Source organism: Rhinoraja longicauda, chromosome 20, assembly GCF_053455715.1.
Source record: "Rhinoraja longicauda isolate Sanriku21f chromosome 20, sRhiLon1.1, whole genome shotgun sequence".
In the NCBI taxonomy this organism is placed as follows: Eukaryota; Metazoa; Chordata; class Chondrichthyes; order Rajiformes; family Arhynchobatidae; genus Rhinoraja; species Rhinoraja longicauda.
In genome coordinates, this window is record NC_135972.1 from 38,595,633 (window position 1) to 38,614,639 (window position 19,007).

General features: G+C 45.6%; 1 protein-coding gene across 7 annotated transcripts in view; it reads right to left on the bottom strand.

Moving 5' to 3' along the window:
• LOC144603738 (suppressor of tumorigenicity 7 protein homolog) overlaps window positions 1–19,007 on the bottom strand; it is a 196,153-nt gene that overhangs the window by 33,180 nt on the left and 143,966 nt on the right. For 5 of the 7 annotated variants that reach the window (XM_078417435.1, XM_078417437.1, XM_078417433.1 and 2 more), the window contains exons 4-7: window positions 15,251–15,305; window positions 14,448–14,599; window positions 10,996–11,071; window positions 995–1,149 (exon numbers count right to left, since the gene is read on the bottom strand). In XM_078417435.1, coding sequence (XP_078273561.1) covers window positions 995–1,149; window positions 10,996–11,071; window positions 14,448–14,599; window positions 15,251–15,305 — 438 coding nt within the window. The remainder of the gene's footprint in view (window positions 1–994; window positions 1,150–10,995; window positions 11,072–14,447; window positions 14,600–15,250; window positions 15,306–19,007) is intronic. The other 2 variants (XM_078417434.1, XM_078417436.1) reach the window with 2 other exon arrangements.

A 19,007-nucleotide genomic window follows, 5' to 3' on the forward strand; every position in this document is an offset into this window, starting at 1 on the left:
TCTCACCTCAGTTTTAAATGGCCTCCCTTTTATTCTTGGACTGTGGCCCCTGGTTCTAGACTCCCCCAACATTGGGAACATATTTCCTGCATCTAGCTTGTCCAGTCCTTTTATAATTTTATATGCCTCTATAAGATCCCCTCTCATCTTTCTAAACTCCAGTGAATACAAGCCCAGTTTTTCCAATCTTTCCTCATATGACAGTCCCTCCATCCCAGGGATTAACATCGTGAACCTACGCTGCACTGCCTCAACAGCAAGGACGTCCTTCCTCAAATTAGGAGACCAAAACTGCACACAGTACTCCAGATGTGGTCTTACCAGGGCCCTGTACAACTGCAGAAGAACCTCTTTGCTCCTGTACTCCCCTTAGAATCTTTCTTCCTCTTTGGAATGAAATGATCCTGCTTCTTCAGGATTATGCCCAGAAATTCCTGCCATTGCTATTCCACCATCATTCCTGCTAGGATCCCTTTCCATTCGACCTTGGCCAGCTCCTCTCTCATGCCTTCATAGTCCCCTTTGTTCAACTGCAACACTGACACATCTGATTTAACCTTCTCCCTCTCAAATTGCAGATTAAAACTAATCATATTATGGTCACTACCTCCAAACGGTTCCTTTACCTTGAGTTCCCTTTATTAAATCTGGTTCATTGGACAACACTAAATCCAGAATTGCCTTCTCTCTGGTAAGCTTCAGTACAACAAAGAGTTGTGAATCTGTGGAATTCTCTGCCACAGAAGGCAGAGGAGGCCAATTCACTGGATGTCTTTAAGAGAGAATTAGATATAGCTCCTAGGGCTAATGGAATCAAGGGATATGGGGAGAAAGCAGGAACAGGGTACTGATTCTGGATGATCAGCCATGATCATATTGACTGGCAGTGCTGGCTCGAAGGTCCGAATGGCCTACTCCTGCATCTATTTTCTGTGTCTACATTTCTATCTATTAAAAAGGAGCAGTTTGATCTTGCTGCAGGCAAGGTACTTACTGTGTTGTGCTTCATACTGTGCTCCATGGTGCTGCAGTTGTTGGCTGCGTCTGTAACAAACCTCTCCTGCCTTTAGCGCCTGTTTAAAAAGCCTCTCTGCTTCCACAATGGTGGTGGCTTCTTCCTCAGCCAAAAGAATATATGCAGTTGCACATCTGTAAAAAGATTCATACCTGATTTCACATGGGTTCACCTGAAATTACTGTGCTGAGTTAGTTATGAAATAGGTTTTCATTTCTTAAACTCGGATTTGATTATAGGATATGGCTGTCACTACAAAAGTAAAGATTTATTAGTCATCCATCTTAAATTTTCATTTAAGTCATCCATTCTACCAACAGTTTAACGTGGCTGCAATGTGTACAATATACAAATAACCTACAGCTGATCGCCTAGGATACTCTAATAGTTCATCCCAAAACACAGACCTCCACCATTAAACCGACGACCTAATGGTGTCTAAAATATGTGGTATCATAAACAAGAAAAGAAGGTTATCAACAATTATAATGGGATCTTGATCAGCTGGGCAAGTGGCCGGGGTACAGCAAGTGGAGTTTAATTCAGGTAAGTGTGAGGGGGTGTTGTAAACAAGGGCAGGACATTCACTGTAAGCTGCAGGGCAGACGGATCAAGGAGTTACAATGACATAGTTCCCTGAATGTGAATAAGTTGCTCCAGATGTCAGCTTATTTACATCGGCGAGACCAAACGCAGGCTCGCCGATCGCTTCGCTCAACACCTGCGCTCAGTCCGCGTTGGCCAATCTGATCTCCCGGTGGCCGAGCACTTCAACTCCCCCTCCCACTCCCACTCTGACTTTTCAGTCATGGGCCTCCTCCAGTGCCATAGTGAGGCCCACCGGAAATTGGAGGAACAGCACCTCATATTGCGCTTGGGCAGCTTGCAGCCCAGCAGTATGAACATCGACTTCTCCAACTTTCCCGTTCTCCCTCTATCTTCCTATCTCCACCTATATCCTTCCTTTGTCCCGCCCCCCTGACATCAGTCTGAAGAAGGGTCTCGACCCGAAACGTCTCCCATTCCTTCTCTCCTGAGATGCTGCCTGACCTGCTGAGTTACTCCAGCATTTTGTGAATAAATACCTTCGATTGTACCAGCATCTGCAGTTATTTTCTTATAGTTCCCTGAATGTGTCGTCAAAGATACGGTGGTGATAAGGTGGTGAAGAAGGATTTTGACATGACGGCCTACTTCGGCCAGGGAATTGAACATGAAGTTCAGATGTTATGTTACAGTTGTACAAGACATTGGTGAGGCTGCACTTGGAGTAATATGTTGAGTTTTTCCCATCATGCTACAGGAAAGATGCTATTAAGATGGAAAGAGTACAGAAAAGATTCACGAGGATGTTGCCAGGATTCGAGGGCCTGGGATTGGGCGGGCTGGAACTTTATTCCTTCCAGCACAGGAGACGGGGGGGGGGGTGTAAAATCATGAGCGGCATAGAAAGAGTGAATGCAAGCTGTCTTTCTCCCCCCAGAGTAGAGAATCAAGAACCTGAGGGAATAGGTTTAACGTGAGAGAGATAGGAACCTAATGGGAAACTTTTACACACAGAGTGCGGAGGGTAGATGCAATAAGCTACCAGAAGAAGTAGTTGAAGCAGGTATAATAACAAAATTTAAAAATCGTTTGGACGGGTACATGGACAGGAAAAGTTTAAAGGGATATGCAGCAAACGCAGGCAAATGGGACTAGTTAAGATGGGGCATCTTGGTCAGCATGGACAAGTTGGTCTGAAGGCCCTGTTTCAATGCAAATTACTATGATCTTCACTGTCCAGCTGGTATAGGGTAGACAATAGACAATAGACAATAGGTGCAGGAATGGGCCATTCAGCTCTTCGAGCCAGAACCGCCATTCAATGCGATCATGGCTGATCACTCTCAATCAGTACACCGTTCCTGCCTTCTCCCCATACCCCCTCACTCCGCTATCCTTAAGAGCTCTATCCAGCTCTCTCTTGAAAACATCCAACGAACTGGCCTCCACTGCCTTCTGAGGCAGAGAATTCCACACCTTCACCACTCTCTGACTGAAAAAGTTCTTCCTCATCTCCGTTCTAAATGGCCTACCCCTTATTCTTAAACTGTGGCCCCTTGTTCTGGACTCCCCCAACATTGGGAACATGTTTCCTGCCTCTAATGTGTCCAATCCCTTAATAATCTTATATGTTTCAATAAGATCCCCTCTCATCCTTCTAAATTCCATTGTACACAAGCCTAGTCGCTCCAGTCTTTCAACGTACGACAGTCCCGCCATTCCAGGAATTAACCTAGTAAACCTACGCTGCACTCCCTCAATAGTAAGAATGTCCTTCCTCAAATTAGGAGACCAAAACTACACACAGTACTCCAGGTGCGGTCTCACTAGGGGCCTGTACAACTGCAGAAGGACCTCTTTGCTCCTATAGACATGGACCCAACCATCAGCATTTTCCCACCACAAGCCTGGCTTGGAAATGGAATGTAATTTTATCATCATCACTGGGACTAACTCCTGGAAGTCTCTACCCAGGAGCACTGGGAGTGCCTTCACCAGATGGATTGCATCAATTCAAGGTTGGCCTTATTAGCAGCATTTACAGTCTAAGGTCATATGTTCATAAGGAACAGTAGAATTAGGCCATTCGGCCCATCAAGTCTACTCTGCCATTCAATCATGGCTGATCTATCTCGCCCTCCTAACCCCATTCTCCCCATAACCCCTGACACCTGTACTAATTAAGAATATCTATCTCTACCTTAAAAATATCCACTGACCTGGCCTTCACAGCCTTCCATGGCAAAGAATTCCACAGAATCACCACCCTCTGACTAAAGAAATTTCTCCTCATCTCCTTCCTAAAAGAACGTCCTTCAATTCTGAGCCTATGACCTCTAGTCCTAGACTCTCCCACTAGTGGAAACATCCTCTCTACATCCACTCTATCCAAGCCTTTCACTATTCTGTATGTTTCAATGAGGTCCCCCCTCATTCTTCTAAACTCCAGCGCGTAAACTGAATGTTGTCACGCTCTCCCTGAATGAAGTAGCTTCGAGGCATTTGTAAAGGATCAATGACCACCGAGTCCACGCCGACCATTGATCATCCATTCACACCAGATCTAGGTTAACCCACTTTCACATTACTCCTTACACACTAGGGGCAATTTATAGAGGCCAGTCAGTCTACACACCCACACATCTTTGTGATGTGGGAGGAAACAGGAGGACCTGGAAGAAACCCAGGGAAACGTGCAAACTCCACACAGCCACCACCCAAAGTCAGGATTGAACCCGGGTCTCTGGCGCTGTTAGGCAGCAGCTCTATCAACTGTGCACCAAAATCTGAAAGACTAAAATTACCCTGGAAATACCCTTAAAATACAAAACAGAAATTACACAAATAATGGACGTGAATCATCACGGACAGGTTGAGTGAGTGGGCAGATGCGTGGCAGATGCAGTATAATATAGATAAATGTGAGGTTATCCACTTTGGCGGCAAAAACAAGGAGGCAGATTAATATCTCAATGGTGTCAGGTTAGGTAAGGGGGAAGTGCAGCGAGACCTGGGTGTCCTTGTACACCAGTCACTGAAAGTTGGTGTGCAGGTACAGCAGGCAGTGAAGAAAGCTAATGGCATGTTGGCCTTCATAACGAGAGGATTTCAGTATAGGAGTAAAGAGGTTCTTCTGCAGTTGTATAGGGCCCTGGTAAGACCACATCTGGAGTATTGTGTACAGTTTTGGTCTCCTAATTTGAGGAAGGACATCCTTGTAATTGAGGCAGTGCAGCGTAGGTTCACGAGATTGATCCCTGGGATGGCGGGACTGTCATATGAGGAAAGATTGAAAAGGCTAGGCTTGTATTCACTGGAGTTTAGAAGGATGAGGGGGGATCTTATAGAGACATATAAAATTATAAAAGGACTGGACAAGCTAGATGCAGAAAAAATGTTCCCAATGTTGGGTGAGTCCAGAACCAGGGGCCACAGTCTTAGAATAAAGGGGAGGCCATTTAAAACTGAGGTGAGAAGGAACTTTTTCACCCAGAGAGTTGTGAATTTGTGGAATTCTCTGCCATAGAGGGCAGTGGAGGCGATATCACTGGATGAATTTAAGAGAGAGTTAGATAGAGCTCTAGGCAGGGCCGTCTTAACGCATGGGCCTGATGGGCACTTGCCCGGGGCCCCACGAGCATAGGGGCCCCATGCTGATCTGTGTATGTTAAGTGACTTGCAATAAATAAATACTACTTTAAAAATGTAGGTTCAATAAGCGCTTTTTTCACAACATTTTCGGTCACTAAGTGCTTCTCACAGCGATCTGTAAGTGCTTTTCGCAACAATGTAGCACCCTAAGTCCATCGCTACGTGCTTTTCGGTAAGTGCTTTTCGCCGGCACGACGGGGGGGGGGGGCTGGTAGGGAAAGGGGGGTGGGGGAGAGTAACGGTAGGTGCCCCAGTACACTGCTTTGCCCGAAAGCCCATAATGCTGTAAAAACGGCCCTGGCTCTGGGGGCTAGCGGAATCAGGGGATAAGGGGAGAAGTTGGGCACAGGTAACTGATTGTGGATGATCAGCCATGATCACAATGAATGGTGGTGCTGGCTTGAGGGGCCGAATGGCCTCCTCCTGCACCTACTTTCTATGTTTCTATCATTTATTTCAGTGGCTGAACTCCATTTTAACTGCTTAAAAGAATTTAAAAGAGAGTTAGATAGAGCTCTAGGGGCTAGTGGAATCAAGGGGTATGGGGAGAATCAGGCACAGGTTACTGATTGTGGATGATCAGCCATGATCACAATGAATGGTGGTGCTGGCTTGAAGGGCCAAATGGCCTCCTCCTGCACTTATTTTTTCTAGATCAGAGTAAACCAGGTTTGGTTTTTAGACCATGTCAAATCAGCTGATATCAAAATGCTGCAGTCCTCGAACTAGAAATAGTACTTAGTGCCTCCTGCATATGGAGGAAGCCAGATTAAAAACAGTAACGACTCGAGTTTCAAATGTGCAGCACAGTAGCACAGCTGGGCAAGCCTCTGCCTCCCAGCTCCAGCAATCGAGTTCAATCCTGACCTCTGCGTGAATTTTGTACGTTATCCCAATACATGTGGAGTTCCTTGGGTGCTCCAGTTTCTTCCCACATCCCAAGCCATGCATGTTGGGACTTTAACTGGCCACAGTAACTTGCCCCATGTACATAGATGCATGAGCAGAGATGATGGGAAATAACAAGGGGTTCGTCTGTGATTCGTATAAATGATATTTAATGGTGTGGACTCCTTGGCCAAAGGGTGTGTTTCTGCACTGTGTGACTAATTGATGATCCAGTCCAATAGCTGGAAAATACATTCTGCTGAACTGCTTCTGATAGACAATAGACAATAGGTGCAGGAGTAGGCCATTCGGCCCTTCGAACCAGCACCGCCATTCAATGTGATCATGGCTGATCATTCTCAATCAGTACCCCGTTCCTGCCTTCTCCCCATACCCCCTGACTCCGCTATCCTTAAGAGCTCTATCTAGCTCTCTCTTGAATGCATTCAGAGAATTGTTCTCCACTGCCTTCTGAGGTGGCCTTACTGGTGGAGGAGAAAAACTGCAGACGCTGGTAAAAATCGAAGGTAGACACAAAATGCTGGAGTAACTCAGCGGATCAGGCAGCATCTCTGGAGAGAAGGAATGGGTGACGTTTCGGGTCGAGACCTTTCTTCAGACTGATGTCAGGGGAGGGAACGAACCGCGAACTCCATACAGTCTGCACTTGTAGTTGGGATCGAACCTGGGTCTCCGGCGCAGCAACTCTACCGCTGCGCCACCGTGCTGTCCTGTCTGATATCTGAACCATTCAAAGTTAGCCATTTTGTTTGGAGCTTCATGCTGACTATCTGAACATTATGCAGCAATATTTACAACTAGATTTAAAAGAAGTGTGACAGAATTGTGAGATAATTCTTTGTAACCAGTTTTATAATAATGTTATTAAACCTGTGAATATTGGAAATTTAAGCCTCGTGGCAGCGGCAGTGCCCCGCGGGTCCACCCGTGGTTGACTGTCAATGAGAGCATGGAGGACCACCGTGACAGAGGGGAAAGAACAATGGAGGACCCGGCGTGGGGGGAATCGCTATCCTCCCGGGGAGTGCGGGGGGGGGGGGGGGGAACAAAAGGAGGAGCCGGCGTGCTTTGTAGCTTTAGGCGGCCGTTATTTGTGTACATTGGGTGTGCAAGCAAAGAATCTCACTGTGCCTAGTCACATGTGACAATAAAATATTCCAGATTCCATTCCATATCACTTTTGTATTCCACAAGATTGGCATTGGGCAAAGTGAATTAACAATCAGCAATAGCAAGTTTGTGGTGACCAACCATCCCAGCCAACAAGACGTGTGCAGTGATTTCTGGTGTAGAGTTAGATAAAGCCGCATGCAACATTACTGCATGTTGCAAAGATCTGTTCTCGGCTGGGTACATTGAGATTTCTAATACTTGATGTGTTCTGATTACAAAACAGAATTAAATATTACCAGGGACAATAGGGCCCCCTGTACATAGATGCATGAGCAGAGTTGATGGGAAATAACAAGGGGTTAGTCTGTGATTCGTATAAATGATATTTAATGGTGTGGACTTCTTGGCCAAAGGGTGTGTTTCTGCGCTGTGTGACTAATTGATGATCCAGTCCAATAGCTGGAAAATACATTGTGGTTGAACTGCTTCTGATGGTGGTCTTACTGATGTCCCACCAGGGACATTAGGTGGTGCAGTGGGAGAGTTGCTGCCTTACAGCGCCAGAGATCCAGATTCGTTCACGACAATGGGTGCTGTCTGTGCGGAGTTTGTACGTTCTCCCTGTGATCTGCGTGGGTTTTCTCCGAGATCTTCAGTTTCCTCCCACACTCCAAAGACGTGCAGGTATGTAGGTTAATTGACTGGGTAAATGTAAAAAATGTCCCTAGTGTGTGTAGGATAGTGTTAATGTGCGGGGATCGCTGGTCGGCGCGGACTCGGTAGACCGAAGGGCCTGTTTCCGCACTGTATCTCTAAACTAAACTAAACTACATTCCACATGATCAAGTAAAATGGCAACAAGTTATTCAGTTAAAGTTCCCAATAAATGCTAAACCCCAAAGAATGATTTTAAAAAAATTTCTTTGGATTTAGGCAATACTTGGTAAAGTGAACATAGTTGCTCTGAGGAGATTGTGGTGCGCACTTCAAAAAGCATCGTGTGGTATGGTAGGTGTCACATGCAGACCAGATTGAGCAGATTATTGCCTGCTTCCTTGTTGGACAAGTGAACTCACTGGATTTCAACACCTTTTCATAGTCACTGGCCTGGTGCCAGTTCACAAATCATCAGGCTTTATTGAACTCACTTCACACGACCCAGTGGGGGTTTGAACTCTTGATTCTGTATTATTAGTTTAGCCCCATACCTGCTAGACTACAGAACTGCCATTCCCAGCCACACTATTTAATTACCCAGTGCCACTCTTTGCAATATCTTCTGCACTTTAATTTATAGGGAATATTCATGACACACATACGTGTAATTGTGACTTAGACTTAATTAAAAGGATAATGACAATAGCAATTAAGATTTTTAGCATTGTGTGGCTATTTATTTCCTATAAAACAGGAAAAATACTCAAGGACCTGTAATCACTGAAATTCGGCCATGACAGGTTTGCCAAATGACAGGTCTAAGAGACCAGGAACAAAAGCATTACACAAAATGTAAAATTATTAGCTCTACGTTTCCTAAATGCCTGCTGAGTAGCACCATGACAACAAATTGTGATCAACTAACACAAGAGACTCTGACCATCTTAATTTAGTTCGAAGGTATCACAAAATGCTGGAGTAACTCAGCAGGTCAGGCAGCATCTTGGAGAGAAGGAATGGGTGACGTTTCGGGTCGAGACCCTTCTTCAGACTGATGTCAGGGGGGGCGGGACAAAGAAAGGATATAGGTGGAGACAGGAAGATAGAGCGAGAACTGGGAAGGGGGAAGGGAAGAGAGGGACAGAGGAACTATCTAAAGTTGGAGAAGTCAATGTTCATACCGCTGGGCTGTAAGCTGCCCAAGCGAAATACGAGGTGCTGTTCCTCCAATTTGCGGTGGGCCTCACTATGACACTGGAGGAGGCCCATGACAGAAAGGTCAGACTGGGAGTGGGAGGGGGAGTTGAAGTGCTCAGCAACTGGGAGATCAGGTTGGTTAAGGCGGACTGAGCGAAGGTGTTGAGCAAAACGATCGCCAAGCCTGCATTTGGTTTCGCCGATGTAGAGAAGTTGACATCTAGAGCAGCGGATGCAATAGATGAGGTTGGAGGAGGTGCAGGTGAACCTCTGTCTCACCTGCAAAGACTGTTTGGGTCCTTGGATGGAGTTGAGGGGGGAAGTAAAGGGACAGGTGTTGCATCTCCTGCGGTTGCAGGAGAAAGTGCCTGGGGAGGGGGTGATTTGGGTAGGAAGGGACGAGTGGACCAGGGATACCTTCTATTTGTACCAGCATCTGAAGTTATGTTCCTACACATCTTAGTTTAGTTTAGAGATGCAGCGCGAAAAAAGGCCCTTCGGCCCATCGAGTCCGCGCCGACCTGCAATCCCCGCACATTAACACTATCCTACACCCACTAGGGACATTTTTTTTACATTTACCAGGCCAATTTACCTACATACCTGTACGTCTTTGGAGTGTGGGAGGAAACCGAAGATCTCGGAGAAAACCCATGCTGTCAGAGGGAGAACGTACAAACTCCGTACAGACAGCGCCCGTAGTCGGGATCAAACCCGGGTGTCCGGCGCTGCAAGCGCTGTAAGGCAGCAGCTCTACCGCTGTGCCGCCATCTTGTTCGGTATCTTTATCTGCAGTCAGAGAGGATAATGTTCCCAAACCAGGATCACACTCAAAAATTGGCAACGTAGCCATTTTGAAAGGGAAAGCTGATCTACTGAATAATTAAACAGATTACAGGGTGCAAAGAGTTCTCACCTTTAAAAATCAATGTGGAATATTATTCAGAAGTGGGATAGTGTCAGCCAACTGCTTGGCCAATGAGCGTTTTAGTGATTATAAAATCAATGAATCAAACTGTGGGCATCCGGATATTAATTCCTGTTAAATGTGCAGACAAGGATATGTTGGCATCATGCTAACTATGCTGTAGCACCTCAGTCTGAAGAAGGGTCTCGACCCGAAACGTCACCCATTCCCTCTCTCCTAGATGCTGCCTGACCTGCTGAGTTACTCCAGCATTTTGTGAAACCTTCGATTTGTACCAGAATCTGCAGTTATTTTCCTACACAAGCTGTAGCATCTTGTTAGTTTTTAATCTCCACATGTTGATGTGCAGCTCTTAAGCTGAAACCTCTCTGTCACTGCAATGATGTCAAAAACCTCTACACAACGGGTCTCAGGGTGTGAAATAAATACGTTGTAGACTGTACAAAACAGAGCAGCTGGGGTGATTGCAAGGCAATTCAATGCAAAGGACAATAATGGACATGCAGGAGTGATTCCGGGACTGTGATTTCTTTGAGTAGTTCAGATAATGTCACAAATCACAAGAGTGTAGCTCGAGCAGTTCATAACCACCATTTACTTTCTGAAATTGCCTTAAATCACTGGCAGGTCACTCTTTAGGAACATACATTGTGAGCTTTATTCCATTTTGAGTCCTTCTTTTTGCTTGCAGAGGCGGTAACAGTGGACTCCAGTGGTAACACCCCCTGGGTGGAAAGCGGACAGTGGTCTGGTCAGAACTCAGTTCTGGAAATTAAAAGACCTGTACAAAATATTGATCTGAGTACGTGAGCATTAAACCAAGAACAGAACCCTCATTTCAAGTGTTAAATATGCCGCCTAAAAAAGAAAATGTTTCACACAGGTAGGTAGCCAGGGCTAGTTCAGAGGGCACATTAAATTCACAGGGACTGCTGACGAGAACGAGGGACAGGCACAAGAAGCAAGAAACATCACTCACTCATTTAATTCTAAGGCTTCGTGTGCTGCTGAGATTCTTGCTTGTGGGTTCCTCTCTCTCCAGGCTTTTTGCATGACTGTTCAAATGAAATAAAAGCATTATATATAATGAGATGTAACAAATCACTGGAATTTGAAGTGTTACCCTCCCCTTCCCCAGGTTTTCATCTCCAAACAATTTTTAGTTGAGATGCAACTTAGTTGTGGCAAATCACCCTTCTTCGCAATGTGGAAATCGGCAAAAGGTTATTAGGCACAGGCGGTATCATATCATATCATCATATATATACAGCCGGAAACAGGCCTTTTCGGCCCTCCAAGTCCGTGCCGCCCAGTGATCCCCGCACATTAACACTATCCTACACCCACTAGGGACAATTTTCACATTTACCCAGCCAATTAACCTACATACCTGTACGTCTTTGGAGTGTGGGAGGAAACCGAAGATCTCGGAGAAAACCCACGCAGGTCACGGGGAGAACGTACAAACTCCTTACAGTGCAGCACCCGTAGTCAGGATCGAACCTGAGTCTCCGGCGCTGCATTCGCTGTAAAGCAGCAACTCTACCGCTGCGCTACCGTGCCGCGGTATTCATCCGAGCAAAGATGCGAGTGAAAATGGAGACAGTAATAAAACTCCTGGAATAACATAGCCCACGGAAAATAAATACATTCGTCTAAAATCTCACTCTCCCTGATGTGGTTGCAATGAATGCCATCACACACCGACCGATGAGTGAAACAGGCAGCTCGCACTAGATTGCTTCATTCCCAAGACAATGTCTTGTAGGATAGCAATTTGGAAGCTAAGTCAAATCACATTCAAGAGACTTTATCAACACGATCCTATCGTTCAGAGCTGTTTTCAGCATTCTTCAATATTCAATTTAATTTATGACTCCTCCAAGATACAGATTGAAGCAGCCTATTTATTCACAAAATGCTGGAGTAACTCAGCAGGTCAGGCAGCATCTCAGGAGAGAAGGAATGGGTGACGTTTCGGGTCGAGACCCTTCTCGACCCGAAACGTCGCCCATTCCTTCTCTCCTGAGATGCTGCCTGACTTGTTGAGTTACTCCAGCATTTTGTGAATAAATACCTTTGATTTGTACCAGCATCTGCAGTTATTTTCTTACACGATTGAAGCAGCCTATGTCTGCTTGCAATAAGACCTCATCAGTGTTTCGGTGTGGCAAGTAGTGGCAAGTAACTGAGTGGCAGGTAACCTGCATGTCATACAAGTATTGAGCCATCTCCACCAAGAATCGGGACAGCTATCCATGGCATTTACTGACATTTTCATCAACATTTCCTCCGTCATCCAATGTTCTGGAGGATTCAACCACATAATAACTGGATTAGACATAAAGGCCATGGCTAGAGCAGTTCTGAGGCCAATGATTCCTCAAAGCTTATGCACCATCCATAGGAGCACTCCAATATTTAATCGGTGGCACCGCGGTAGAGTTGCTGCCTTACAGTGCCAGAGACCCAGGTTTGATCCCGACTACGGGTGCTGTCTGTACGTAGTTTGTACGTTCTCCCCACTACCTGCGTGGGTTTTCACCGAGATCTCCGGTTTCCTCCCACACTCCAAAGACGTACTGGTTTGTAGGGCAATTGGCTTGGTATAAGTGTAAATTGTCCCTAATGTGTGTAGGGTAGTGTTGATGTGTGGGGATTTCTGGTCGGCGTGGACTCGGTGGGCTGAAGGGCCTGTTTCCGTGCTGTATCTCTAAACTAAACTTGCTTGAGTGCAGCTGACCAGTGTTTAATGAGCCCAGCCGTCAGGAGCAAAGCCATTCACAGACCAGCGCATTCATGCTGTCCACTCAAATACTCCGTGGCAACAGTGTGCACCATCCATTAAATGCATTGCAACGATCTGTCAAGGGCTCTTCAAATCCCACAACCACCACTACTCCGAGCAATGAACAAGGAGATCAGATGCAAGACAAAATCATAGACACAAAGTACTGGAGTAACTCAGCGGGTCAGGCAACATCTCTGGAGAGAAGAAATTGGTGACGTTTCAGGTCGAGACCCTTCTTCATACTGAGAGTCAGGGGAGGGGGAGATACCGAGATAAGGAAGTGTAAGGTGTCAAAGGGGGTGGAGGTCATGGAAAATGTAGAATCGGTCATTGTTAGCTGGGAGAAGGTAACAACAAAGCAAACAGAGATAAATTGTAATGGGGGACAGTCAGACTGGTCAGAGGATTGGGAAGGGGGAGGGATGGAGATAGAGGGAAAGCAAAGGTTACTTGAAGTTAGAGAAGTCAATGTTCGTACCGCTGGGGTGTAAGCTGCCCAAGCAAAATATGAGGTGCTGTTGCTCCAATTTGTGCTGGGCCTCACTCACACTGACCTGGGTCCACTTTTCTCATCTTTGAGCCTCTTTAAAACTCTACAAACAGCTTCTTTAAGTATAAGTCATATTATTAAAAATGTAAAACATTTGTCCGAGTTAGAAAGGGGTTACATTCTATTTATATTGGTGTATGCGGAATTTATAATCCAATTTTTCAAAATTGGTGGCAATTTGCAGGGGTTTTTTTGTTTTTTTTTGTAAAACCCCAAACAAATGTGTGGGATTTCACTGTGTGAAATAATGCTTTTTTAAAAACTGAAGGAAGCGTCTACTTATCAGTTTTCACTCCCAGATCCCACGGCAGCTGTACATCCTTAAAGTATCCAGTAGAAATGCAACATCTGTTATTCGTGAATTTATGATTACATTTTCACCTGCATTTATGGCAGATGAACGCTGCAGTAAATATTTTGTTCTGACAAACCCCAGAGAATCAAGATTACCTTCGACCAACAAATAGCATGGTGAATTTAAAAAGAAAGGATTTGTAGACAATCAGGCGGTCACAGTCAAAGATAATAGAGCAGAGCAAGATAGACCACTCGACCCTAAAAACCGTAGTATGTCACGGCGCCATTTTAGTAGGCAGAAACTTGCAGAAACAATTAAAAAGAAAAATGATTAAAATCTGTGAATTGATAGATGAGATATATTCTGCATTTTAATGGTGTCATCACACATACTGTTCCCCCAAAACACTGATTACACTGCGAGAGGCATAGTGAACAGCGGGTTTTGTCTACTAAAATGACAGACTTTACCCTCCTTTGCGTACTACACTTCAGCATAGGCGATTTTGACGGAGTGGTTCATCTTGCTCCTCTAGTATCTTTGGTCACAGTTATCTTGCCAGAGTGCCCCATTATCTGCAGGAATAATGGAAGGAGGGGACAAACAGTGACCCCCCCCCCCCATGAGGACTCTCTGTCCCTCCGCCCACTCACACACCCACCAGCCAGCCATCCTGAAATCTGTGCCAACCAACACCCGCCACACTCAAACCGGTTGGAAGCACCGTGCCTTCCTCTGGGTTTGAACGACATGTTTAACAGGCTAACAGTAATTAAAGAAAGCAATATTCACAAATGTCTGGGTTTCCGATCTTACAGTCCTTCTTACTCGCGTCTGCTGGCCGCAAGTGATCAGTCTCACATGTGAAGAAGGTCTGATGATCTTGTGCAGAAAGATTCATGTCATAGTAGGTCAGTGGTTCTCTTCCTGTTACCCACGTGTACCTTCAAAATGATACAAGGGAGCAATGATCAAAAGTACAACTTACAAGTGACTATTTGCTGGGAAGACCAACTCTATCTCTACAGCAGAGCTTCAAAGAAAACAAAAGCTCTTCCAAAAAACTATTCTCCCTTTTTTTTGGAGAATAAAAGCCTAACATTGTTCATGTTCATAAGTGATGAGAGCAGAATTAGGCCATTCGGCCCATCATGTCGACTCTGCCATTCAATCGTGGCTGATCTGTCTCTCCCTCCTAACCCCATTCTCCTGCCTTCTCCCCATAACCCCTGACACCCGTACTAATCAAGAAATCTATGTATCTCTGCCTTAAAAATATCCATTGACTTGGCCTCCACAGCCTTCTACGGCAATGAATTCCACAGATTTACCACCCTCCGACTGCTGTGCTAACAATGATAAAGGAACATGTGTCATTATTGCTAGTGCCCCATTCCTGTAAGAATTTTACAGGTGTATCTTTACTCTTTAAGTATTAAATACACCAAATGGAAATGAAAAGCTCTGGGAAACACCGGATGATAGCTGGCTCGTGTAACAATGCATGTTATATCGTATATGCAGCTTAAACATAATAATTATACAATAATGAGACGTTTCTATGTGCTCTATCGTATACATACAAAGTGACTCACCGATTATATTCTGCTCCTCTAAATAAATTTAATGGATTTCGCCATACCTTGCATTCTGTCAGAATAAACAAAAACAAATGTTCATTAGTCGTTGTTCTGTAATAAAATACAAGACATTATTATCATGCATAACATTTCACTTCATGGCAGGAACCTACATATAATGTCTTACTAGCCATCAGAGGGATGGTTTATCAGAATAATATTTAAATAGCGCTGGGAAATGAGCGTGGCCAGGTGACTGGTGTTTCAGTGCTAGGGCATATGGGAGATAATGATAACTCTATACTCTCAGTCACCTCCTCCTACTTATCCTTGGACCATGACCCCACCGACGAGCACCAGACCTTAATCACTAACACCATCACTGATCTCACCAATTCCGGCGCTCTACCCTCTAATGCCTCCAACCTTATCATTCCCCAGCCCTGCACGGCCCAATTTTACCCCCTCCCTAAAATCCACAAACAGAACTGTCCCGGCAGACCCATTATTTCTGCCCGCTCATGTCCCACCGAACTTATTTCCACCTACCTCGACTCCATCCTATCCCCCCTGGTTAAATCCCTCCCCACCTACGTCCAAGACACCTCACACGCTCTCCATCTCCTCGATAACTTCCGGTTCCCAGGCCCCCAATCCCTCATCTTTACCATGGATGTCCAGTCACTCTACACTTCCATCTCCCACAAGGATGGTCTTGAAGCCCTCCGTTTCTTTCTTGACCGTAGAACCAGCCAATCCCCATCGACCAACACTCTCCTCCGCCTAGCAGAGCTGGTTCTTACCCTCAACAACTTCTCCTTTGAATCCTCCCACTTCCTCCAAACCAGAGGCGTAGCTATGGGCACTCGCATGGGCCCTAGCTACGCCTGCCTCTTTGTCAGGTACATCGAACAATAGGGGCGGCACGGTAGCGCAGCGGTAGAGTTGCTGCTTTACAGCGAATGCAGCGCCGGAGACTCAGGTTCGATCCTGACTACGGGTGCTGCACTGTAAGGAGTTTGTACGTTCTCCCCGTGACCTGCGTGGGTTTTCTCCGAGATCTTCGGTTTCCTCCCACACTCCAAAGACGTACAGGTATGTAGGTTAATTGGCTGGGTAAATGTAAAAATTGTCCCTAGTGGGTGTAGGATAGTGTTAATGTGCGGGGATCGCTGGGCAGCACGGACTTGGAGGGCCGAAAAGGCCTGTTTCCGGCTGTATATATATGATATGATATGATATGATATGAATCCCTGTTCCAGACGTACACTGGCCCCATCCCCAAACTCTACCTCCGCTACATCGACGACTGCATTGGTGCTACCTCTTGTACCCATGCAGAACTCACTGACTTCATACATTTCACCACTAATTTCCATCCTGCTCCTAAATATACTTGGACTATCTCCGACATCTACCTCCCGTTTCTGGACCTCACCATCTCCATCACAGGAGACAGACTAGTGACTGACATCTGCTACAAACCTACTGACTCTCATAGCTATCTTGACTACGCTTCTTCCCACCCTGTCTCCTGTAAAAAGTCTATCCCCTACTCCCAATTCCTCCGTCTACGCCGCATCTGCGCCCGGGATGAGGTGTTTCACACTAGGGCATCAGAGATGTCCTCATTCTTTAGGAAACGGGACTTCCCCTCTTCCATTATAGATGAGGCTCTCACTAGGGCCTCCTCTATATCCTGCAGCTCCGCTCTTGCTCCTCCTCCCCCATTTGTAACAAAAACAGAATCCCCCTCGTTCTCACCTTCCACCCCACCAGCCAGCGTATCCTACAAATTAACCTCCAACATTTCCGTCACCTCCAACGGGACCCCACTACTGGCCACATCTTCCCATCCCCTCCTCTTTCTGCATTCCTCAGAGACCGTTCCCTCCGTAACTCCCTGGTCCACCCGTCCCTTCCTACCCAAAACACCCCCTCCCCAGGCACTTTTCCCTGCAACCGCACGAGATGCAACACCTGTCCCTTTACCTCCCCCCTCAACTCCATCCAAGGACCCAAACAGTCTTTCCAGGTGAGACAGAGGTTCACCTGCACCTCCTCCAACTTCATCTATTGTACCCGCTGTTCTAGATGTCAACTTCTTTACATCGTCGAGACCAAACGCAGGCTTGGCGATCGTTTCGCTCAACACCGTCGCTCAGTCTGCATTGACCAACCTGATCTCCTGGTGACTCAGCACTTAACTCCCACTCCCAGTCTGATCTTTCTGTCATGGGCCTCCTCCAGTGCCATAGTGAGGCCCACCGCAAATTAGAGGAACAGCACCTCATATTTCGCTTGGGCAGCTTGCAGAACCAGTGGTATGAACATTGACTTCTCCAACTTCAGATAGTTCCTCTGTCCCTCTCTTTCCCAGTTCTCCCACTGTCTTCCTGTCTCCAACTACATCCTTTCTTTGTCCCGCTCCCTCCCCTGACATCAGTCTGAAGAAGGGTCTCGACCCGAAACGTCACCCATTCCTTTTCTCCTGAGATGCTGCCTGACCCACTGAGTTACTCCAGCTTTTTATGATACTATATGCTTTAAGGTTGTTGAATACGGGAGAAGGCTAGACCTTGAAGGAAATACTAAATTGGGGCAAGGCAAACTACAACGTTATTGAGCAGGAGCTCCAAAATAGACAATAGGTGCAGCAGTAGTTCATTCCGCCCTTCGAGCCATCACCGCCATTCACTGTAATCATGGCTGATCAGTATCTACAATCAGTACCCCATTCCCAAATCCCCTGACTCTGTTATCTTTAAGAGCCCTATCTAACTCACTCTTGAAAGCATCCAGCAAATCGGCCTCCACTGCCTTCTGAGGCAGAGAATTCCACAAATTCACAACTCTCTGGGTGAAAAAGTTGTTTCTTGGGTAAGTTTTAAATTTAAAAAAAAATTTTTTAAAGCAGAAGTACAAATAATAATAAACGACAAACTGGTTATAGAATTCTTACATAGCTTCAATTTTTTAATTTTTTAAGAAAAAATAAAGATGAAAAGAGACTGAAAAAAAAGACTATAAACTAATAGAGAGAAAGCAAAGAAAAAAGAGAATTACAAATATAAAGATTATGGGGATAGATCCGGGAGTTAATGAGTATAGTTGTACATCCAACCCTAAACTCAAGTTTTAACTTTAGTTTTAAATTTTAGTTTTGTGACAAACCCATTTACTTTTTTAAAAATTCAATAAATGGAGACCATATTTTAAAAAATAGATCTGGTTTGTCAATTAAGGCAAACCTTATTTTTTCCAAATGCAAGGTCTCGGTCATTTCCGTAATCCACATTTCAATTGTGGGGGTTACTGTTTTTTTCCAAAATGTAAGTATTATTTGTTGGGTAAGTTCACATTGACGTGGGAGTGGTTTAAAGCCGGGGGATGTGGGTGAGGGACCCACCAAGTACTTTGCATCAGTTTTCACTGAGGAGAAGGCCAGTGAGATCAGCGTGGAGAATACTAATACGCAAGGGCAGTTTGAGATTAAGGATGGGGAGTTGTTGGGACACTTGAAGGGCATTAAGGGGATGTGTGGGGCAGTTTTTTACACAGAGGGCAGCGAAAGCCTAGAACAGACTGTTGGGGGTGGTGGAAAGAACTGCAGATTTAAATTGAAGGTAGACACAAAATGCTGGAGTAACTCAGCGGGTCAGGCAGCATCTCTGGAGAGAAGCGTCCCGCCCCCTCCCCTGACATCAGTCTGAAGAAGGGTCTCGACCTGAAATGTCACCCATTCCTTCTCTCCGGAGATGCTGCCTGAAGA